Raw genomic sequence first — 21,275 nt, 5'->3', positions numbered from 1 at the left:
ATTCATTATATTCATTCATTATATTCACTCGCTAAATGTACTGCAAAAAAAAGGTCAGTAAGGATAATTCATAATGCCGCCTACAGAGAACATACTAACTCCTTATTTCTAAAATCGCAAATACTTCAAATCAAATCTTCAAACAGCTAAAATAATGCATAAGGCTAACCATTAATTCATTCATTCATTTTCTACCGCTTTTTCCTCACGAGGGTCGTGGGGGATGCTGGAGCCTATCCCAGCTGTCTTCGAGCGAGAGGCGGGGTACACCCTGGTCTGGTCGCCAGCCAATCACAGGGCACATATAGTCAAACAACCATTCACACTCACATTCATACCTATGGACAATTTGGAGTCGCCAATTAACCTAGCATGTTTTTGGAATGTGGGAGGAAACCGGAGTACCCGGAGAAAACCCACGCATGCACAGGGAGAACATGCAAACTCCACACAGAGATGGCTGAGGGTGGAATTGAACCCTGGTCTCTTAGCTGTGAGGTCTGCATGCTAACCACTCGTCCGCCGTGCCGCCCCAGAATAACATTATATTCATTATATCACTCGCTAAATGTACTGAAAAAAAGGTCAGTAAGGATAATTCATAATGCCGCCTATAGAGAACATACTAACTCCTTCTATACTTCTCTTATGTATGCTTATGTCTTTAGTAGTGAAAGTCTTACTTACAGGTTGAGTGGCTGCCACGCAGGCCATTGGGCTTTGGTTTTAATGACAGTCAGGACTTCATCTCCCTAAAACAGAAACCAAAACAAAAAGAGCAAATAAATAAAGTGACAGAAAAAGGGTTAAGTTCATTCCATATTTCACTGACTAAAGGGAACATTTTTAATTTAATATTTTGCCTATCATCCGCAAATTTTATGTGAGACATGAACACATGTTTTTTCTATTTTCTGTGCATTCTAAAAGGTATAAAAACAGCTTCAATGTTACTACAGACAATTCACTCACTGCAAATCACATCAGATACAACATCGGTGAAATCACAAATCCCTTATTCAGCAACAGTAGAATGAGAAATGATGTGCTTATGATAGTCCAGATGCTGATTAAATCAGCATTATAAAATGTCTGGAAAAAAAATGTGTGTGTGTGTGTTAGGGGGAGGTCGCCCTGTTGATAAGTGGTGTGGATAAAAACAAAGTTAAGACTCTATCCATCATGTGGCCAGAACACCTTGGAGCTCTGTGGCTTCTCTGACCCCATATGCCACCCCATCTCTTCAGCGACACACACACACACTTACAAAAGGCTAGACAGGTATCCATAATCATACAGGTATCCATACAGTGGTGGGAATTTTAATGTTTGTCACACTTAAATGTTTCACATCAACACTGTGGAGGAATTTTAGCCCACTCAATGGCTGTAATTTAGCTCTATTGGACGGTGAAGCAGCAAAATAGCTCCAGACCATCACACTACCACCACCTTATTTTACTGTTGGTTACTTTTATGCTAAATGTAATGCAGGGGTCTCAAACACGCGGCCCGTGGGCCAAATGTGGCCCGCAGGACACTAGTTTGAGGCCTCCGCCTTGATCCTATCCATCCTGGTCACTCCCAATGAGAACCTCAGCATCCTCATCTCTCCTACCTCCAGTTCTGCTTCCTGTCTTTTCCTCAGTTGCACTATCTCTAGACCAGGGGTCTCAAACACGTGGCCCGCAGGCCAAATGTGGCCCGCAGGACACTAATTTGAGGCCTCCGCCTTGATATGAAAGTTTAATGTTAGTGCGGCCCGCGCAAGTTTGATATGGATGCTGTATGGTATCATGTACCCAGAAAAAATTATTACGTTTGATTAATGTTCATGTTAAAGGTTAAATAACTGTTAATAGTTATCCTCCCTATCCGTGTGGAAGTGGTAAGTTTTTGGCTATTTAAGTTTAAAGGAAATAACTTGAAGGCTACCATTTAGGTCGCTAGCTCTCTAGTTTGCGAGTTAGCATGTGTCTCAAGACCCTGCAGTTGCGCAATATGTTGTAAATAAAAAGAGTATAAATGTGACTATAGTCGTGTTTTGTCATGTCTACAGGGCTCTAATAATGCTTTGTTCATTTTAATCTGAAAAAAATAGTTTGTCTACCCACCAAACTATATGTGGTTTCTCAAGTTTTTATTATTTGCCGTTTTATTATTATTATTATATTTATTTATTACTGATTGATTGATTTTCTTTATTCTTGATTTGTTTATTTATTTTTCATCTTATTTTGTGTAGAAAAATAAAAAGTAAGATTTTTAAGAACAGTGGAATGTTTTATCAGAGCTTTTCTTGTAGAAAATCGAAACCAAAGCAAAGTTTATTCATTTTTCTGTTTTTAATAAATGCGTTTTTTTTTGTTTTTTGTTTTTTTTTTGGAAAACCTGATGCGGCCCAGTCTCACCCAGACCCTAGCTCCAGTGGCCCCCAAATAAATTGAGTTTGAGACCCCTGATGTAATGGGATACACATCTTCTCGGGCATCATCAAGATGTTTTCTGATGAAATTGAGATAAGCATTAATGTTTTTTTTTTTGCTCAGCAGAGGTTTTTGTCTTTCGAAAGACATAATGTATACACTAAATTTTGTATGCAACGCAGTACTGGATCATTACATCTAATTGTCCTCTGTTACTCTGTCACAAACATGAAGTGCACCTTTGAACCCCTTCGGCTCAGCTTTTATGCACTTAGAGAATAAAGCTTCTAGGAAATGTGGCTTGATTTGATCTATTAAGTGCAACAGTATACAAATGACTACTACCCATGTTGTCAATTCATTCACTTCACTTTCTCTGAAAACAACATAGAAACCAGAGAGCTGTCTATGGGTGAAAAACAAGCAATTGTGAATCAGAGAGATGAAAAATTAATCAAAGCCATCAAACATCGATCATAGCCAATTCAAGCATTTGGAATGTTCAGAAGGAGAAAGAAAACAGTGATGTACTAAGTAACGGACATCAAACCGGTAACTGACAGCCGCTTGACGAATGCAACATCGTGAGAGATGTAAAGAAAGACGTTTGTTCTATGGAACACGATTATTCTTCTAGGTGCTGAACCAATGCATAGAGTGAACCCTCTTTCAGCCTGTTTGGAAGCGAGAAATGAAGAAAACAGGCATGTATGCACATGACAATATGTGGAAGCCAGCGAAGGTATCAAATTAATTTGTATTTATCGTGTGATTAATTAATTTATTTATTTTAGCAAGACAGTTTTTTTTTCTAAATGAGAAATCTTGTCACCTAGTCTCCTTACAAGATATTGTGATACCCTTACTATAAGACATAAATAAGACATATACAGTATACTCACATCAACGTTGCCTGGATTGCTTATTATAAGGGACTTTGGGCTTTTTTTCTTGTAAAGTCGCTTTCAAATTCCCAAGTTACCTTTTATTTTGGTCTTGTTTTCAGAGAGCTATTCATACACCCTAGCCTAGGGTGTGTTTCATTTGATACACTTACACCCTTATATCGTAATACATGTTTTTGTACTGTTGGTACTGCCAGTACCAGTCTTTGAATGGTGAGCACAGTATGTCTTCTGAATGCCTTATTTACAAAATGCAAAATTATTTGAAAATGCAAAATTTAGGCAAAAAACAATAAAAAAAATTGCTTAAATACCATGCCATTGGAAAAACTGTGATAGATTGAAGCCGTGGCAGTCCAAGTGCTAATATCATTCATTCATTCATTTTCCACCGGTTTTTCCTCACGAGGGTCGTGGGGGTGCTGGAGCCTATCCCAGCTGTCTTCGGGCGAAACGCGGGGTACACCCTGGACTGGTCGCCAGCCAATCACAGGGCACATATAGACAAACAACCATTCACACTCACATTCATACCTATGGACAATTTGGAGTCGCCAATTAACCTAGCATGTTTTTATGTTTTTATTCTTGATTTGTTTATTTATTTTTCATCTTATTTTGTGCAGAAAAAAAAAATAAGATATTTGAGAACAATGGAATGTTTTATCAGAGATTTTATTGTCGAAAATCGGAACCAAAGCACTGATAAAGTTTGTATATTTTTCTGTTTGTAATAAATGCGTTGTTTTTTTGGGGGGGGGGGGGAAACCTGATGCAGCCCAGCCTTGCCCAGACCCTAGCTCCAGTGGCCCCCAGGTAAATTGAGTTTGAGACCCCTGACCTAGCATGTTTTTGGAATGTGGGAGGAAACCGGAGTACCCGGAGAAAACCCACGCCTGCACGGGGAGAACATGCAAACTCCACACAGAGATGGCCGAGGGTGGAATTGAACCCTGGTCTCCTAGCTGTGAGGTCTGCGCGCTAACCACTTGACCGCAGTGCGAATATCATTACTATATATTATTTAATACCAGGGTGCGTGTATAACACAGATGACAAATGAAGTTAAGATTTTTAGCATGATGTGAAATGATAAATGTGACACATAACTGAATGAACACAAAATGTATAACTATATATCACATATTCATAGTTAGAAAAGGAAACTCTAATCTGTCATCTGTCTCTGTGCAGTTCAAGTAAATCATAAAAACTGTCTCCATTAACAAAACACAGGGGAAATAAATGTTCAGACATTCATCCAAGGTTATGAATGTTATAATGTGGCTGCAGGTGACAGATAACAGATTGGAAGTGTTCAATTGTTTAAAGCCACTTCTTCTTAGAAAATTGAGAAGGAAGCAAACCTGTTTATGTGCTGTTATAAGAGCCGGTTCTGTGCTTCTGGCAGCTTGGGTGATGTGGATGCCTTTGGCAGGCTCTTTTTGTATTTTATTATATCACAGTTGTATTGAGCGAGAAACATGAAAAAAATCTGACAAAATCTTCTGCATGAGATCACTGATCATGAACAACTAAAACTTCGGAGATCTAATTCAACAATCATCACAGGTTAAGATCAAAGTACCACAAACTGTTTTATGTCAGCACGATCGAGGAAAGAAGAACATTCTATTACGCTTTAGAACTTCTTATTTCTCTTTTGGCTTTTCCTTTCAGGGGTCGCCACAGCAAATCAATGTCCCAAATCCAACCCTTCTGCATCTGTCTCTCTCACACCAACTACCCTCATGTCCTCCTTCACTACATCCATGAACATCCTCATTGGTCTTCCTCTACAACTTCCTCTACGCTCTAAACGCAGCATCTCTCCTCTGGACATGTCCGAACCATCTAAGTCTGGCCTCTTTGACTTTATTTCCAAGGCCTCTAACATGTAATGTACTCCTTCCTGATCCTATCCATCCTGGTCACTCCCAATGAGAACCTCAGCATCCTCATCCCTGCTTCCTGTCTTTTCCTCAGTTGCACGATCTCTAGACCAGGGGTCTCAAACACGCGACCCGTGGGCCAAATGTGGCCCGCAGGACACCAGTTTGAAAGTTTAATGTTAGTGCGGCCCGCGCAAGTTTGATATGGATGCTGTATGGTATCATGTACCCAGAAAAAATTATTACGTTTGATTAATGTTCATGTTAAAGGTTAAATAACTGTAAATAGTTATCCTATCCGTGTGGAAGTGGTAAGTTTTTGGCAATTTAAGTTTAAAGGATGAAGGTTACCGTTTAGGTCGCTAGCTCTCAAGACCCTGCAGTTGCACAATATGTTGTAAATAAAGAGTATAAATGTGACTATAGTCGTGTTTTGTCATGTCTACAGGGCTCTAATAATGCTTTGTTCATTTTAATCTGAAAAAAATAATTTGTCTACCCACCAACTATATGTGGTTTCTTAAGTTTTTATTATTTGCCGTTTTATTATTATTACTATATTTATTTATTACTGATTGATTGATTTTCTTTATTCTTGATTTTATATTTATTTTTCACCTTATTTTGTGTAGAAAAATAAAAAGTAAGATATTTGAGAACAGCGGAATGTTTTATCAGAGCTTTTATTGTAGAAAATTGGAACCAAAGCAAAGTTTTTTTTATTTTTTTGTTTTTAATAAATGCATTTTTTTGGAAAACCTGATGCGGCCCAGTCTCACCCAGACCCGAGCTCCAGTGGCCCCCAAGTAAATTGAGTTTGAGACCCCTGGTGTAGACCACCAACACCAACAACATGGCTGGTCTCAGCACACGCCTGACCCTTTTCTCCACCTGTTTCATCCTGCCTGCACACGTTTCTTCACCTCCTTTTCACAATCTCTATCGTTCTGAACTGTTGACCCCAAGTACTTACAATTCTCCACCTTCTGTATCTCTTCTCCCTGTAACCTCACTCTTCCACTAGGGTCCCTCTCATTCACACATATATACTCCGTCTTGCTGCAGCTAATCTTCATTCCTCTCCTTTCCAGGGCAAACCTCCAATCTTCTAGCATCTCCTCCACCTGTTCCCCTACTACAAATCACAATGTCTGTAAACATCATAGTCCATGGAGATTCTTGTCTAACCTCTCTCTCTCTCTCTCTCTCTCTCTCTCTCTCTCTCTCTCTCTCTCTCTAGGAATATATATATATAATATATATAATTCCTTACGGACTGAATTGCTGTCACATAACTCTGAGCTGTTTTCCCTTAGGGAACATGGTAATTATCTTGTCACAGACCTGTCTAAGGGTGTTGAACATGGTGGGCTGATGGGCAAAAACTATAACTGGCTCCTGGGTACCTAATGAAGAGGGAAGGGGGTCTTGTGTGAAGCTGCTGTCACGCTGGAAATGTCAAGCCATACATGAGCACTGAGGTTGAAATAGGGGTCTTGATAATAACTTTAACCATTTCTATCCAAGGGGCGGCACGGTGATCTAGTGGTTAGCGCGCACACCTCACAGCTAGGAGACCAGGGTTCAATTCCACCCTCGGCCATCTCTGTGTGGAGTTTGCATGTTCTCCCCGTGCATGCGTGGGTTTTCTCCAGGTACTCCGGTTTCCTCCCACATTCCAAAAAAAACATGCTAGGTTAATTGGCGACTCCAAATTGTCCATAGGTATGAATGTGAGTGTGAATGGTTGTTTGTCTATATGTGCCCTGTGATTGGCTGGCGACCAGTCCAGGGTGTACCCCGCCTCTCGCCTGAAGACAGCTGGGATAGGCTCCAGCACCCCCGCGACCCTTATGAGGAAAAAGCGGTAGAAAATGAATGAATGAATGAATTTCTATCCAACAAAAAATGCAGGACTGAACCAATTAATTAATCAAAAGTCAAAGGATAGGCTAAGAAGGATGTGGTCAGTAAGAGCATTAATATGTCTGTATTTTTTAATAGTTTTGACCCCATGTAGATATTACATTGGATTGCCCATATTCTGTGATCGAGAATATCAAAATGCAAATAAATATCAACCAAGAGTGATAATATTATGTAAATTATGCCTTTAAATAATCATTACTTTAACATGTTTTATACAAGATTTAATAATAATGATAATAACAATAATAATCAATAGTGCAATAACTGAATCTGGGAACATTTGGTATGTCTTTTATCTGATTAAAGAATGGAATTGCCATGTTTTGTCCCTTTTTTGAACAAATACAAGTTCTTTTCACAAAGTGTGTCCATCACAACAGCTTGCCCGTGCTGTTTTATGGTAAGCCTTTGATGCTCAACACAGAAGTCGGCAATCATTATTCTGTTTGCCCGAAAAGGTTCCATTATCATTTTTCACATTTTTTGCAGCTTTTTCCTTCTGTAATGCATTTAATTAGCCTCAGCTGCTCTTGTCTGCAATACCTGAATCAGAGCACTGTCTTCTGGGATCATGGGATGTACCTGGTGCAGTAAACAACACGCTTGAGCTTGTCAGTCATGTTCCCCAGTGCTGCACCCAAACACTGACAAAATGGCTGGGTTGTGCCAGGAAGGGCATCTGGCATAAAAGTAAGGCAAAACAAATCATGCAAGTGATTTGCTGTTTAACCCCTGATGGGAGAAGCCGAAATGCTGGAATTGCCATGTTGGATATTTCCTATTCCGCAGCAGTCTGTAAAGTGACATTATTGTTATATGTTTTGTTGACATACAGTATTTCCTGTTGCAATTAATTGTTGCTTGTACTACATATATGCAGTTTTTGTTTGTATCTACTGTCCATGGTCAAACACTGACATCTAGTCATGGGTTGGACATCTCAGTTTGTCATACTTGGAACTACAGTATAACCTAAATGATCCGCAACAAAATACATGCATCAAAACAAGTTTGTTACATGCCAACAGCAACAAAACGCTGACCTCAACACCACAATTGTGGACCTGATAAAAGCCTTTGATACGGTTTCTGGTTTTGCCTCTGGTCTATTTTGAAACTAGCAGAAAATTTTCCTTTGACAGACCCCAAATCCCGTGAGAGACCCTCTTCCAGGATCGTCCAGCATGGCGAGAGGGGCAATCAGGAAAGGAGCAGTAGCGCATGAGGCACAGCGCATCAAAACTGACATGTTCAAGCACACACCGCACAAGTCTTTCGGCATTGGCGATTCTCCTCCTTCACCACAAACTGCCGCTGAACTCTCTTGTCTAATTGTCCAAAGCTAAAGTCATAGGCTCTAAATGTTCGAGTTCTTACACGTTATATGCACTGTTATGTGTTTAAAAAATAAAATACACTACCATGACCTTGAAGGTCACAAATGTAAATGAAATTGTCCTTGACAGCATGTCAAGCATGACACGCGGGTGTTAATCTTCAGTTAATGTAAGCCACACGTTACATTCTTTATTCTTCAACCTGACTGGATGTTAATGGATGCATTCAATGAGGCAGATTCTTAAAATTAGCTGTTTTGCTTCAAATGACGCAATGGTCATGTTCAAGATCAAAGTTCATGATCAAAGAAGGATAAAGGAGCTTACCACTTCCACACTAGCCACGTTTACATGAGGAGTTTTTCTCTCTCCGAATGACCTTTCCAAAAGCAATGGTATACATGGAAAGGAATATTCCAATCGCGTGTCTACATGCGCCGCTATAATCAACCAGAATAGTCAATGGGGCATGCGCAGTAAAGCGTAAACACCAACATCACGTGATACCGACTTCCTCGAGTTTTTATTTCACTTGTTGGAATAACTCCGTATTGCCAGTTTTTCGTTTGTTCAGTATTGAAATTTAGTTTGAATCAAAAACAAACTTTCCTTAGCAGTCCAATGCCGATTGCTCGCCTCCATTTTTTTTTTAAATCGAAGAACAGCTGCGTGTTACGTCATATCTCAGCATTCGCTGAATAAACGCACCTGGGAACAGGAAAAGATAAAGTTCAATCTTGCTAATATTTTATAATTAATCTCGGCACATGTTTTATATAGATATGTATTTTCTTTTTTAATAAAACTGGACTTGTGAATGGTGTATAGAAGGGTTTAGATTCTGTTCCACAGATGGCGCTAATGCACACGAAAGAAGAAAAACACCACAAAGAAAAACGCAGTCTGCCAACTTTCCGATTGAGCGGGTACAAGATACCTCAATCGGATTGGGGAAAGGAATATTCCACCCCTGTGAATCCGATTATATATTCATTCGGATTGGCACTTTTCTTTCGGAATGAGGTGTATACAAAGGTTACATTCTTTCCGTTTGAGCAAATAACCTGAATGGAATTGGAATATTTGGGTCCATGTAAACATGGCTATTGTCTGCATTTGCAGTGCTCCATGTTCACATAGTTATGGTTTGGACGTCTTTGTTCTTACAATTGCAACCATTACCTAAATAATCAACATCAAAATACAAGCCGACATACGTTTGTTACTGTACAGGAAATGTCTTTGAAACAATAAGGAGACTCTGTCCTGGCTGACAGTCTTCATCCTTGCCTGATTTGGTCGCTTGTCTCCCTCCTGTAGCCAATTAGAGTCAATTGTGAGACTCAGCCTGACACAGGCGTTCTCAAACTCCCGCAAGACCCTGTGAGTGTTTGCACAGGACTGTGGGTGGGAGTATATGTGTGTGGAAGTTCTAACGTCACCACTTCAGCTAACTACTTTCAAATATACTCTTTTTCAACAAAGCTATTATGTTAGCACCACATGATACTTCGATGTGGGCTCATATCATACTTTGGCTGACGCACCAATGTACAGTATACACACAAAGACAAATCACTGTGCTGAACAGCGTTTCTCCTTTCCCACGCACCTCTTGTTCTCCGAGACGAGTGACGACAATTCCAAATATAGCGCAACTGACAGCAGACTGTCAAATCATCAATATTGCATCCTTGCACTTTAATGCTGATGGCAACAGCAGCATTTTTATTGAAGTCAACTTGTGATGGACCGCCCTCAAGCATGACATATGCATCAATAACAACCTGCTTTTTGGCATGATCATACATATATCATAACACATTATCATTCATTCATTCATTCATTTTCTACCGCTTATCCTCACGAGGGTCACGCGGGTGCTGGAGCCTATCCGAGCTGTCTTTGGGCGAGAGGCGGGGTACACCCTGAACTGGTCGCCAGCCAATCACAGGGCACATATATACAAACAACCATTCACACTCTCATTCATACCTATGGACAATTTGGAGTCACCAATTAACCTAGCATGTTTTTGGAATGTGGGAGGAAACCGGAGTACCCGGAGAAAACCCACGCATGCAAACTCCACACAGAGATGGCAGATTGATGGAATTGAACTTGAGTCTCCTAGCTGTGAGGCTTGCGTGCTAACCACTCGTCCGCCGTGCAGCCGCAAGTAACATTAAAAAAAATGAATGAATACAAAGAATAAAATGTAAACAATATGGAGACATTTATGGATGAAATGACCAACTTCTATAGCCTGGGAAGGTCACTGTGACACATTTGACATCATTTTCCCTCAAAAGTGCAACATTTTTATGTTTTATGTATGAGAGGCAACACTCTGGAAAGAACCACTGTGACTATGTGCAGACTTATCTTTATACTTATCTTTATCTACAAGAAACAGCTGAGCAGCATATTTGAAAGAAGACAAGTTTGAAACAAGAAAACCCACGCATGGACGGGGAGAACATGTAAACTCCACACAGACATGGCCGAGGATGGAATTGAACCCTGGTCTCCGAGCTGTGAGGTCTGCGCGCTAACCACTAGACCGCCGTGCCGCCCTAACATATTATCGATTCTCAAAAAAAACTGATGCAAATCCACAAAAATAAACAAGGTTTCATCACATAAATTACACTAGTGTGCAATTTAATAATCCCATATTTTGGCATGTTTACCTGTGTTACAAGAACTGCGTTACAGTCTCTAGTATTTATCTTAATTTACTGAACGGACACTCCACATTAATCACCACGTTTATAAAATACAAATGTACCAATGCAGGATTCAGTAGAGTCTCTAGTTTACATCTGTAGACCCGTGTAGGAAAGGTACACAGGAACCATTCCTAAAAGCTAAAACTAGGGCTCTATGATTTCCAGAATTGCCAAATTAGCCAAAAAAAAAAAACAAATTCCTGGTGGCACCTACTCACAAATACCAAGCCTTTAGTTTAGCAGAGCATGCTAGTGCGGCTGTGTGTGACTCAGTAAGCAGTGGTTTGATGTAGGGCTGCACGGCGGACGTGTGGTTAGCGCGCAGGCGTCACAGCAAGACAGTGGAACCCATGTTTTTGTAATTAACCTATTCCAAAGGGCCGCGATGAAAACTGGTGCAAAAAATGTACAAAAACTGAAGCAATGTTTTTTCATTGAATCCATCCACACACAAAAATATTGACAAAAACACATTTTATAAAGGATAATTATAGTTTTACATGTAGAAAACAATGATGAATGAAATGTATAAATGAGGCTGCATGGCGGATGAAGTGGTTAGCGTGCAGGCCGCACAGCTAGGAGACCCAAGTTCGATTCCACCCTCGAACATCGTGTGGAGTTTGCATGTTCTCCCCGTGCATGCGTGGGTTTTCTCCGGGTACTCCGGTTTCCTCCCACATTCCAAAAACATGCTAGGTTAATTAGCGACTCCAAATTGTCCATAGGTATGAATGTGAGTGTGAATGGTTGTTTGTCTATATGTGCCCTGTGATTGGCTGGCGACCAGTCCAGGGTGGACCCTGCCTCTCGCCCGAAGACAGCTGGGATAGGCTCCAGCACTCCCTGTAACCCTTGTGAGGATAAGTAGTAGAAAATGAATGAATGAATGAATGGTTTGATGTATCACCAATCAGCCAATCCGAGAGACCTTTACTTAATTAAACTATGATATTTGTTCAATAAACTGACTGAAAGTACAGGATTCCTTTGTATAAGTAAAAAAAAAAGGGATTAACACTTCCAAAACAAAGCATAATCAAAGCCAATTAAAATATGAATTCGGACAGCTTTTCATTATGTAATCTTTGCGATGAGAACAATGAAATATAAATGGGAGGAAAGGAGGAGGAAAAAAAAGAGCAGCACAACAATGAAGGCCACATACCAAGAGTATTTCCGGCAAACAACGAAGAAGGCTGAAAAAAAATCCTTGCTGAGGCTTTTTGAGTAGCACCACAAAGAAACAAATACTCTGAGCAGCATGTAAAATGTTGACAGCGGTGGTTTGTGAACATGCACATAGAGACGGAAAGAGTTCTTTATTCAGCAGGACTGTCCTTGCTCTCAATCTGAGGGGTGACAACCATGTGACAAGTAGGAAGGAGAAGATTCTTATGTCGCTTTTTGTCGGTTAGTTGTGTCATTTTTACTTTCTTGAGAAGCAATAAAGATGTGCGCCAAAGAGCTTCTGTGTGTCTGATTGTGTGTTTTTGCCTATCTGCCTGTGTGTATCTTTGGCACTTTTTGCAGCAATTTCCTGTCAAGTGTTTTGAGAAGCGATATGAAGCTGAAGGATAGCACTCTCTTCTTGGTCAGTAAAAACTAATTTCATATATTTGTGATGTGCGAGGAAAAGAGCAAACAAATGAAGAAAATAACATGGGATGGAGAGAAGAAAGAATAGAGAAAAAAAATAATAAGGAGAATAAGGAAAGCAATGAGTGTAAATGAAGGTGGATATAGTAAAAGCCCAGCGCAAGTAACATTCATTCATTTTCTACTGCTTATCCTCACGAGGGTCGCAGGGGGGTGCTGGAGCCTATCCCAACCGTCTTCGGGCAAAAGGCGGGGAACACCCTGGACTGGTCGCCAGCCAATCACAGGGCACATATAGACAAACAACCATTCACACTCACATTCATACCTATGGACAATTTGGAGTCGCCAATGTTTTTGGAATGGAGAAAACCCACAGGGAGAACATGCGAACTCCACACAGAGATGCCCAAGCGGGGAATCGAACCTGAATCTTTGAGCTGTGTGGCCTGCGCGCTAACCGTGCATCCATGCTGTTATTTATTTTTTTTAATTATTTATGTCATTTGGAGACATTCATTCATTCATTCATTTTCTACCGCTTATCCTCACGAGGGTCGCTGAGGTGCAGCAATCGGCAGCCAATCACAGGGCACATATAGGCAAACAACCATTCACACTCACATTCATACCTATGGACAATTTGGAGTCACCAATTAACCTAGCATGTTTTTGGAATGTGGGAGGAAACCGGAGTACCCGGAGAAAACCCACGCATGCAAACTCCACACAGAGATGGCGGATTGATGGAATTGAACTTGAGTCCTCTAGCTGTGAGACTTGCGTGCTAACCACTCCCTACCGTGCAGCCGCAAGTAACATTAAAAAAAATGAATGAATACATAAATAAATAAAATGTAAACAATATGGAGACATTTATGGATGAAATGACCAACTTCTATAGCCTGGGAAGGTCACTGTGACACATTTGACATTTTTTTCCCCTCAAAAGTGCGACATTTTTATGTAAGGTCATCATCAGCAATTTATCCCTGAGAGGCAACACTCTGGAAAGAACCACTGTGACTGTGTGCGGACTTATCTTTATACTTCTGTTACGACTTAGTTTAAAAAAGGAATCTAATCTAATGGCATTTTCATGAGCACAACTACAAGAAACAGCTGAGCAGCATATTTGAAAGAAGACAAGTTTGAAACAAATGGCTTTGGCCAGCAGCTCTTGATATTTGGCTGTGTAATCTCAGCTGGACGAAACCATGACATTTTACACTTGACATTAATTAAGCAAGACAGGGTTTTTGTCTTATCCAGTATCGGTGTTTGCATATGACATTTAAATCAATTCATGATTGCAGTTGGATTCATGATTATATATTATGAATGTAAATTATTACCAATCACTTCCTCATGCTATTGAATGAAGAACACTCTCCAAACTTTTGACTTGTAGTGTACATTAATAATTCTGATTCTGGTGATACTGTATGAATACAAGCTTAAAGCAGTGTTACGGCCATTTTGCTTCCACATGGTCCCGTAATTTGCTGTGGCAATGCGTGTTTTTATTTTTATTTAATTTATTAATTTATTTATGGCTCAACTGAAAAGCGTGAAAATTAGTTTGTACACTATTTTGCATTCTGTTTCCACATAAAGTAGGCACTTGAAAGCAATTTGTGACCAAATATGGTGTGGATTGGCACTCTTCCACACAACGTATTTACACGCCTAGTGCCCAAAAACATTAAACACAACATACATTGTTCCTGTATACTTATGTGTTGTTAGTATCATTCCCCGCATCCTTGAAGCAGTCGTGGCAATATTTTGTCCCGCGTCACGCAACAGCTTTATTAATTTCTCTATTTTCTATATTCCATATTGTATATATTAACTTACTCTTGCAGAAAGAGAAGGCGGAAAGACCAAGAAGGAGGTATAAACTAGAAAATATTAAGCACGGACAGTGTGCGAGACGGAATTGCTAACTAGTAGACATCGCTTTGGACTTATTATTGCCTGTTCGCTTTAGGATTGATTTTAAAAATTTATTTTTGGTTTTTAAGGCGTTGAATGGGCTGACCCCCAAATACATCTCGGACCTCATCCAAATTTACTCTCCAGCGCGGTCACTTAGGTCCGAGGGCTATCTCCAACTTGTGGTGTGAGCTTTTTCTGTGGTTGGCCCCAAGCTATGGAACTCTCTCCCCTCCCAAATAAAGGCCCCCGACATCGTCTTGAAACCCACTTTTATTCTCTGGCTTTTAACTCGGAGTGAGTCGTATGATCCTGTGTCTTTTAGTTCTTTCTTTTTATTTTAATTGGTTTTATTTTTTATACTTTTATTGCTTTGCTTCTTGTTTTTAATATTTTAATATCTATTCATCATCATTCATTTTCTACCGCTTTTTCCTCACAAGGGTCGCGGGGGGTGCTGGAGCCTATCCCAGCTGTCTTCGGGCGAGAGGCGGGGTACACTCTGGACTGGTCACCAGCCAATCACAGGGCACATATAAACAAACAACCATTCACACTCACATTCATACTTATGGACAATTTGGAGTCGCTAATTAACCTAGCATGTTATTTTGGAATGTGGGAGGAAACCAGAGTACCCGGAGAAAACCCACGCATGCACGGGGAGAACATGCAAACTCCACACAGAGATGGTATTGGGTGGAATTGAACCCTGGTCTCCTCGCTGTGAGGTCTGCGCGCTAACCACTCGACCTGTTTGAACCTTTATTTATTGTATTTTATTTTTACTTTTTATTTTACTAGTCTGTGCAGCACTTTGGAAACTCTGTATATAAAATGTGCTATATAAATACAGTGGATTTTACAGTGGAAACTACAGAAATTACATAAGAATCCTTGCACTGTGGGAGCCATGTATGTATGCTGCCTTTGGGTTTAGATGGAGCCAATCATTCATGCATCATGGGTGAGCTGCAGTCTATCCCAGTTAACTTCAAGCGAGAAGGGAGCCACCCTGCACCTCACCAGTCAATGGCATGGTGCATATAGACACCCATTTACATTCATATTCACCGCTATAGACATAGTCTCCAATTAAACTAACATACATTTTTGGGTTTTTTTTTAAATACCTGAAAAAAACCCACACAGTAATAGCAAGGGCAATTTGTGCCAGAACAGAAATATGAAGTGCCTGAAGCTATGGAAAACGATGTTCATTAGATGTTTTGGTGATGTGCTGGTGCATGTTAGGCCCTGTGCTGTGTTCTTTTGATTGGTGGCCTGGTTGAACATGTAATAGCAAGCCCATAAACATAACTTGATCATGTTTCCTTAACTTTTTATCAACTAAGTCAGCTATACTAGTTATTGTCCTGGAAGTTATGTACACCATGAATCATCTAATGTGGAATTAATTCCTGGATGTTGACTTTGTTTGACACTAAAATGTGTTTCTGTAGAGCATTGCAACAACCGTAAAGTTTACAGGAGCACATATTGCATCATGTTGTGTTTAAAGTCGTCCGGTTTCCTTTGTTGTCTCTTTCTGTCTCTGCCGGTGTTGTGTCAGCTTTATTCCTGCGATAGTAAGACAATTGGAGGTCAGCATAGACAGCTTTTTTTAAGGCTTTGGCCGCACATCACCACAGCTGATTGCTCCTGGGGATAGTCGGGATTCTCGACTAAAATGGGCATTAATGACCCGTGTCAACTATTCACCTTTATTAAAGGCTCAGGTTTTTACCCAGGTTGAACTTGAAGCTTCCAAAGGCTTCAAGTGAATTGAAATTGTAGCTCACTCACAGTTAATAAGTGAAAACACTTCGACAAGAAGCAGTTGTACAGATATTCTAAGGCCATTGAATTGTTGCAAATAACTGACAGGTGTATAAGTATTTTGTTATTTATAAGTTGTAAAGCCGGCTAGACGGTGGATGAGTGGTTGTTGCACAGGCTACACTGCTAGGAGACCCGAGTTCGTTCCACCCTCGGCCATCTCTGTGTGGAGTTTGCATGTTCTCCCCGTGCTTGCGTGGGTTTTCACCGGTTTCCTCCCACATTCCAAAAACATGCTAGGTTAATTGGCGACTCCAAATTGTCCAAAGGTATGAATGTGAGTGTGAATGGTTGTTTGTCTATATGTGCCCTGTGATTGGCTGGCGACCAGTCCAGCGTGTACCCCGCCTCTCGTCCGAAGACAGCTGGAATAGGCTCCAGCACGCCCACGACCCTCGTGAGGATAAGTAGTAGAAAATGAATGAATGAAGGAATGAATGTCTCCAAATGACATGAATACAAAAAATAATAACGTTAAAAATAACAACATGGCTGCACGGTTTTGGAGTGGTTAGCGTGCAGGCCACACAGCTCAGAGACTCAGGTTCGATTCCCCGCTCGGGCATCTGTGTGGAGTTTGCATGTTCTCCCCGTGCATGCGTGGGTTTTCTTCGGGTACTCCGGTTTCCTCCCACATTCCAAAAACATGCTAGGTTAATTAGCGACTCCAAATTGTCCATAGGTATGAATGTGAGTGTGAATGGTTGTTTGTCTATATGTGCCCTATGATTGGCTGGTGACCAGTCCAGCGTGTACGCCGCCTCTCGCGGGATAGGCTCCAGCACGCCCGCGACCCTTGTGAGGATAAGCAGTAGAAAATGAATGAATGAATGAAAGTTGTAAAGCCACTATTTGTTCAAACGTATCAATGCAAAACATAGAATTCAGGCTATAATAAAGTTATTTAATTCCATGAAAAACCAGACTGAAGTTTCCATTGTGTTGTGGTACTTAATACCAAGACAAAGACAGGCAGAGGCAGCCAAGAGAGGAGTTAGGACTGTCTGTCAGCCCCTAATGTTTGCACACAACAGTCCAAACCAAAACTGACAACACTCTATTGTTCTCCTGGAAATGGCCAGAACACACCTTTCACTCGACAGAGAGGGAGGCACAAAGTGAGAGGAAAGAATGATGCACAGTGAGACCCAGATGAATCAATGCATATCCTCATGACTTTACAACATAGCACATTTAAGTTGACATCGACAGTACAAGTTCCCAACCACGTTCGGAAGCAATGATGAAAGGAAGTAAATACGTAGAACACTCTGCTGGCCCATCACACACACACACACACACACACACACCAAACCATGCTATTATCGTACCAATGGTTAGTCAATATTCATTTTGTTGTTTCAATTCATAGTAGTGCTTTTCTTTGTTTTAGAAACAGGAAATAACAATACCATGTGATTACTATATTACATTATTAGATTACAACTTTCCCTACTCAGTCCGCATTCCATGTGAGAGACAGGAAGTGTATACATTCTGCATTGTGATGCACCTCAATTGACAAATATTTTTCCCAATACTGAAATGGAAGTGTCTTGTTATAGCTTTCGACCATTGAGTTTTGTGTTTTTTTTATTATTGTACACATTACAAGCAAAATCTAATGAACACTTGAGTGAAGTCCACTTTGGGGTTGAACAAAGTACAGTATGAGAAAAAAAAAAAAAAAAAAAGTAAAATACCTGTAAAATGAACCCGACCTACCTTTTGCCGAATCTCTTCTTCCATTTTGATGGGGGAGCCAAACTCAGCGACCTGACGAACCCCCTCACTGGCATAACCTCCATACTCCCACAACACATAACCTCTGGAGTGGGACGCACCGATTAATGCTGACCAATGGTTGGCCCGTCCTGTGGAACAGAAAAAAGTTGCATATTCATGAAATTCACGTTGTTTTTTTTTAACCAAATCACAACAATAGTCATCTAATAGCACTTTACACATGAAGGTCACAAATGAAAACAGAGGACCTGAAATCCCAATCAGCGAGTGCTTGGCAATGAACACCACTAAATTCTGAGTTTCCACTTGCATTTGCTGCTTGTGGGTCATGGTGACCTTACCTGCGTCGTCAATAAGTCAAATGCATCTATTGAGCTGAGCTACTGAGGTGAGGTCTGACTTGACTGTTGAGTAATCCATCCGTCCATCAATTCTTTTTCTATTGAGTAATATTGAATTTATTTACCTTCAAAAGGTCTTGCATTACTTTAACAGTACTGTATATTTATTTTGTACACTTCAATCCACTTCACTGTACATAACTGTAAATGTTTTATGTCGTATTACAAGTACATTGTACATGATATGACTATGAGAGTACATATTTTATTGCACAGTACCTCTGTGCACATAGAGTATATAAGACATGCAAGCTTGTGGTTTGAGCTCACTGGGATAGTCTTTGGGATGGACCTTCTCTGACCAGTTTCCATAAAAGGTGAGTCGGTACTTGGCTGTCCCACAAGCACAGCATTCCATGGTAGGATCTGCTGTCGCCTCACCAAACACACGCTCTGCACAAAGAGAGAAGATATGCACATTTATTCAATTAGTTATGATGCTGATAATAATAACCACTCAAGGGGAAATTTGGTTGCTGCTGTGTATATCATTTTGTACTAGACACGTGAAGGCATGCAAAAAGAGATGCCAACGTGGTGGACAGGGCCCCTTACCTGAGACCAGGGGAGTGGGTGCCTTGCTCAAAGGCAGCTGGGCAGTAGTATTTGGCATCTCTCAAACAATTAGTTGCAATTTTGGCCAGTTCTGAAGGCCAAGTACTAATACAGTTAAAGTTAACATATATTAACATACGTAAATACAGTGTTATCATTTATCTGCAAAGTTGCAATTATTATATATGTTTTAAGGCTGTAGAGCCCCTCACAATACACTCTATGCACTTTTCTCAGACAGGTACAATTTTTTTCACATTTTTCACACAGTTCAAATTTCATTGCCTCATCCCGGCGCGGTTCAGCTGTAGCGTTTTTGTATCTTTGTTAAAACATATCGCCCTGTTGTAATATTTTACTCCTCTTCGTAGTCCTCCATGAGCTGAAGATGAATTTACAGTGTTCCATAATGACACCCTAGCGATCATACAACCATGATCCCAACAAGGAAACATGGCAGTGATGAACGAAGTAAATCAATTCACATTTAATTGGTTTACAGCCAATCAGAACACAATGTAAGGGCATCTTTTCCTCAGCTCAACCTTCCTCAACACTCACATAAGTATAAATATAACATCCTCTAACGATAGCAGTAGTAAATACAATAACACGCATACGACAGAGCACCGATAGATCGCTCAAATACACCACAGCGACGCAGAAACACAACAAACGTTCATACGCTGTTAAATAGAAACGTGCAAAATTGAAAAATCTACAAAAAGGTGGACCACAATATTGCAAAGGGAAAACTGAACAGCAAAAATCCATCATATTCCATGCAACTTTGACTATTCCAGCAACTATTCCAGCTAACTTTGACACAAATGCATATCGGCCTCTAAGTCCATCCCTGGTATTAAATGGTATATAAACGACTTTAGCCTTGAAGCAGTGTCATACATATTCACAACTGCCCTTGACCAGTGTCTTGCAAAGACAGGTTGATGCGTGTTGTAATTTATGAATGACCAAATTACTCTGAAGAACTCATCGCTTTATATCCCAAGTTCTTGCATGATGAGTATAACTTCTAAAGCACTAAACTTGTCAGCAAATTGAAATGGGGGGGGGAGGCAGACTTGCGTGCATAATAGCCCATAAAATTAGATTTTGGATGGGAAAAGACAGTGAAAAAATGACTCAAATCCTTCTGAGATTATGTCGCAATACTATTTGCCCTGGCTCTAGTTTTCATTGTTTAAATTAGCATATTCATCAGAGATAAGTCCAATAATCTCTTTGTCTTACAACTGTTCAGGGATTGTTTACTAAAAGGCAGGCGGGAATGTTGTAGATCTGACATGGCTTTCTCCTCACAGGGAAGCTAAAAGCTGAAGTACAGCTCTGTGGTAAAATATTAAAGAATATTTCCACAGGAGATCATGTTGTCCTCGCAGCTTCCATCTGATTCAATTCGCTTCATTTTTAAAAATAGCATAAAAAACTGGGAGTAGCTGTCCGATGATACTAAATGAGCAGTGAGTAAGGACCATGACAAAGTGATGGGCAGCTGTCATTACCTTTCTCACAGAGCCGGATGGTAAGAGAGCCTTCATTTTGGAAATAGATGATTTTCTTCTGGACAATGCTCGCCCTGCAGACAGAAAGAATTAGAAAGAGTAGAAAATATTACATTTTGGGAGATCAGTGAGAACAGATATTTGGTGTCTAATACCGTTGTTTTGTTTCCCCCTAAAATCCTATTTGTGTAATCTTCTTCCGTGGACAGAAATGGTAATGGATCCCCTGAAGGTTCCCTGAGTCGTTATTAAATTACAATACATAAGAATACATAAATGCAATACATGAACACTGAATTCAAGAATGAAATAGGAGTGGATCCTTTCACATGCTCAAAGATTCTAATTCACCTGGCAATGATATGTAGTGTTGAAGAGTTTTGCCGTTTTCAAATGTCTTTGAACGCAACATCTGTCCTGACTATGTGTGTACGGAAGGAGGATGGCTCA

The 21,275-nt window shown here is 40.3% G+C and overlaps 1 protein-coding gene across 2 annotated transcripts in view; it reads right to left on the bottom strand.

Moving 5' to 3' along the window:
• The window catches only part of spon1b (spondin 1b), a 56,542-nt gene that overhangs the window by 11,999 nt on the left and 23,268 nt on the right, over nucleotides 1–21,275 (bottom strand). For both annotated transcript variants that reach the window (XM_058074610.2, XM_058074609.2), the window contains exons 4-7: nucleotides 20,826–20,899; nucleotides 19,015–19,137; nucleotides 18,323–18,471; nucleotides 688–752 (exon numbers count right to left, since the gene is read on the bottom strand). In XM_058074610.2, the coding sequence (XP_057930593.2) occupies nucleotides 688–752; nucleotides 18,323–18,471; nucleotides 19,015–19,137; nucleotides 20,826–20,899 (411 nt within the window). The remainder of the gene's footprint in view (nucleotides 1–687; nucleotides 753–18,322; nucleotides 18,472–19,014; nucleotides 19,138–20,825; nucleotides 20,900–21,275) is intronic.

The sequence above is a fragment of the Doryrhamphus excisus genome, linkage group LG1, assembly GCF_037039965.1.
Source record: "Doryrhamphus excisus strain RoL-2023G ecotype Guam linkage group LG1, RoL_Dexc_Guam_v1.1, whole genome shotgun sequence".
In the NCBI taxonomy this organism is placed as follows: domain Eukaryota; kingdom Metazoa; phylum Chordata; class Actinopteri; order Syngnathiformes; family Syngnathidae; genus Doryrhamphus; species Doryrhamphus excisus.
This window is presented reverse-complemented; position numbering and strand designations above follow the sequence as displayed.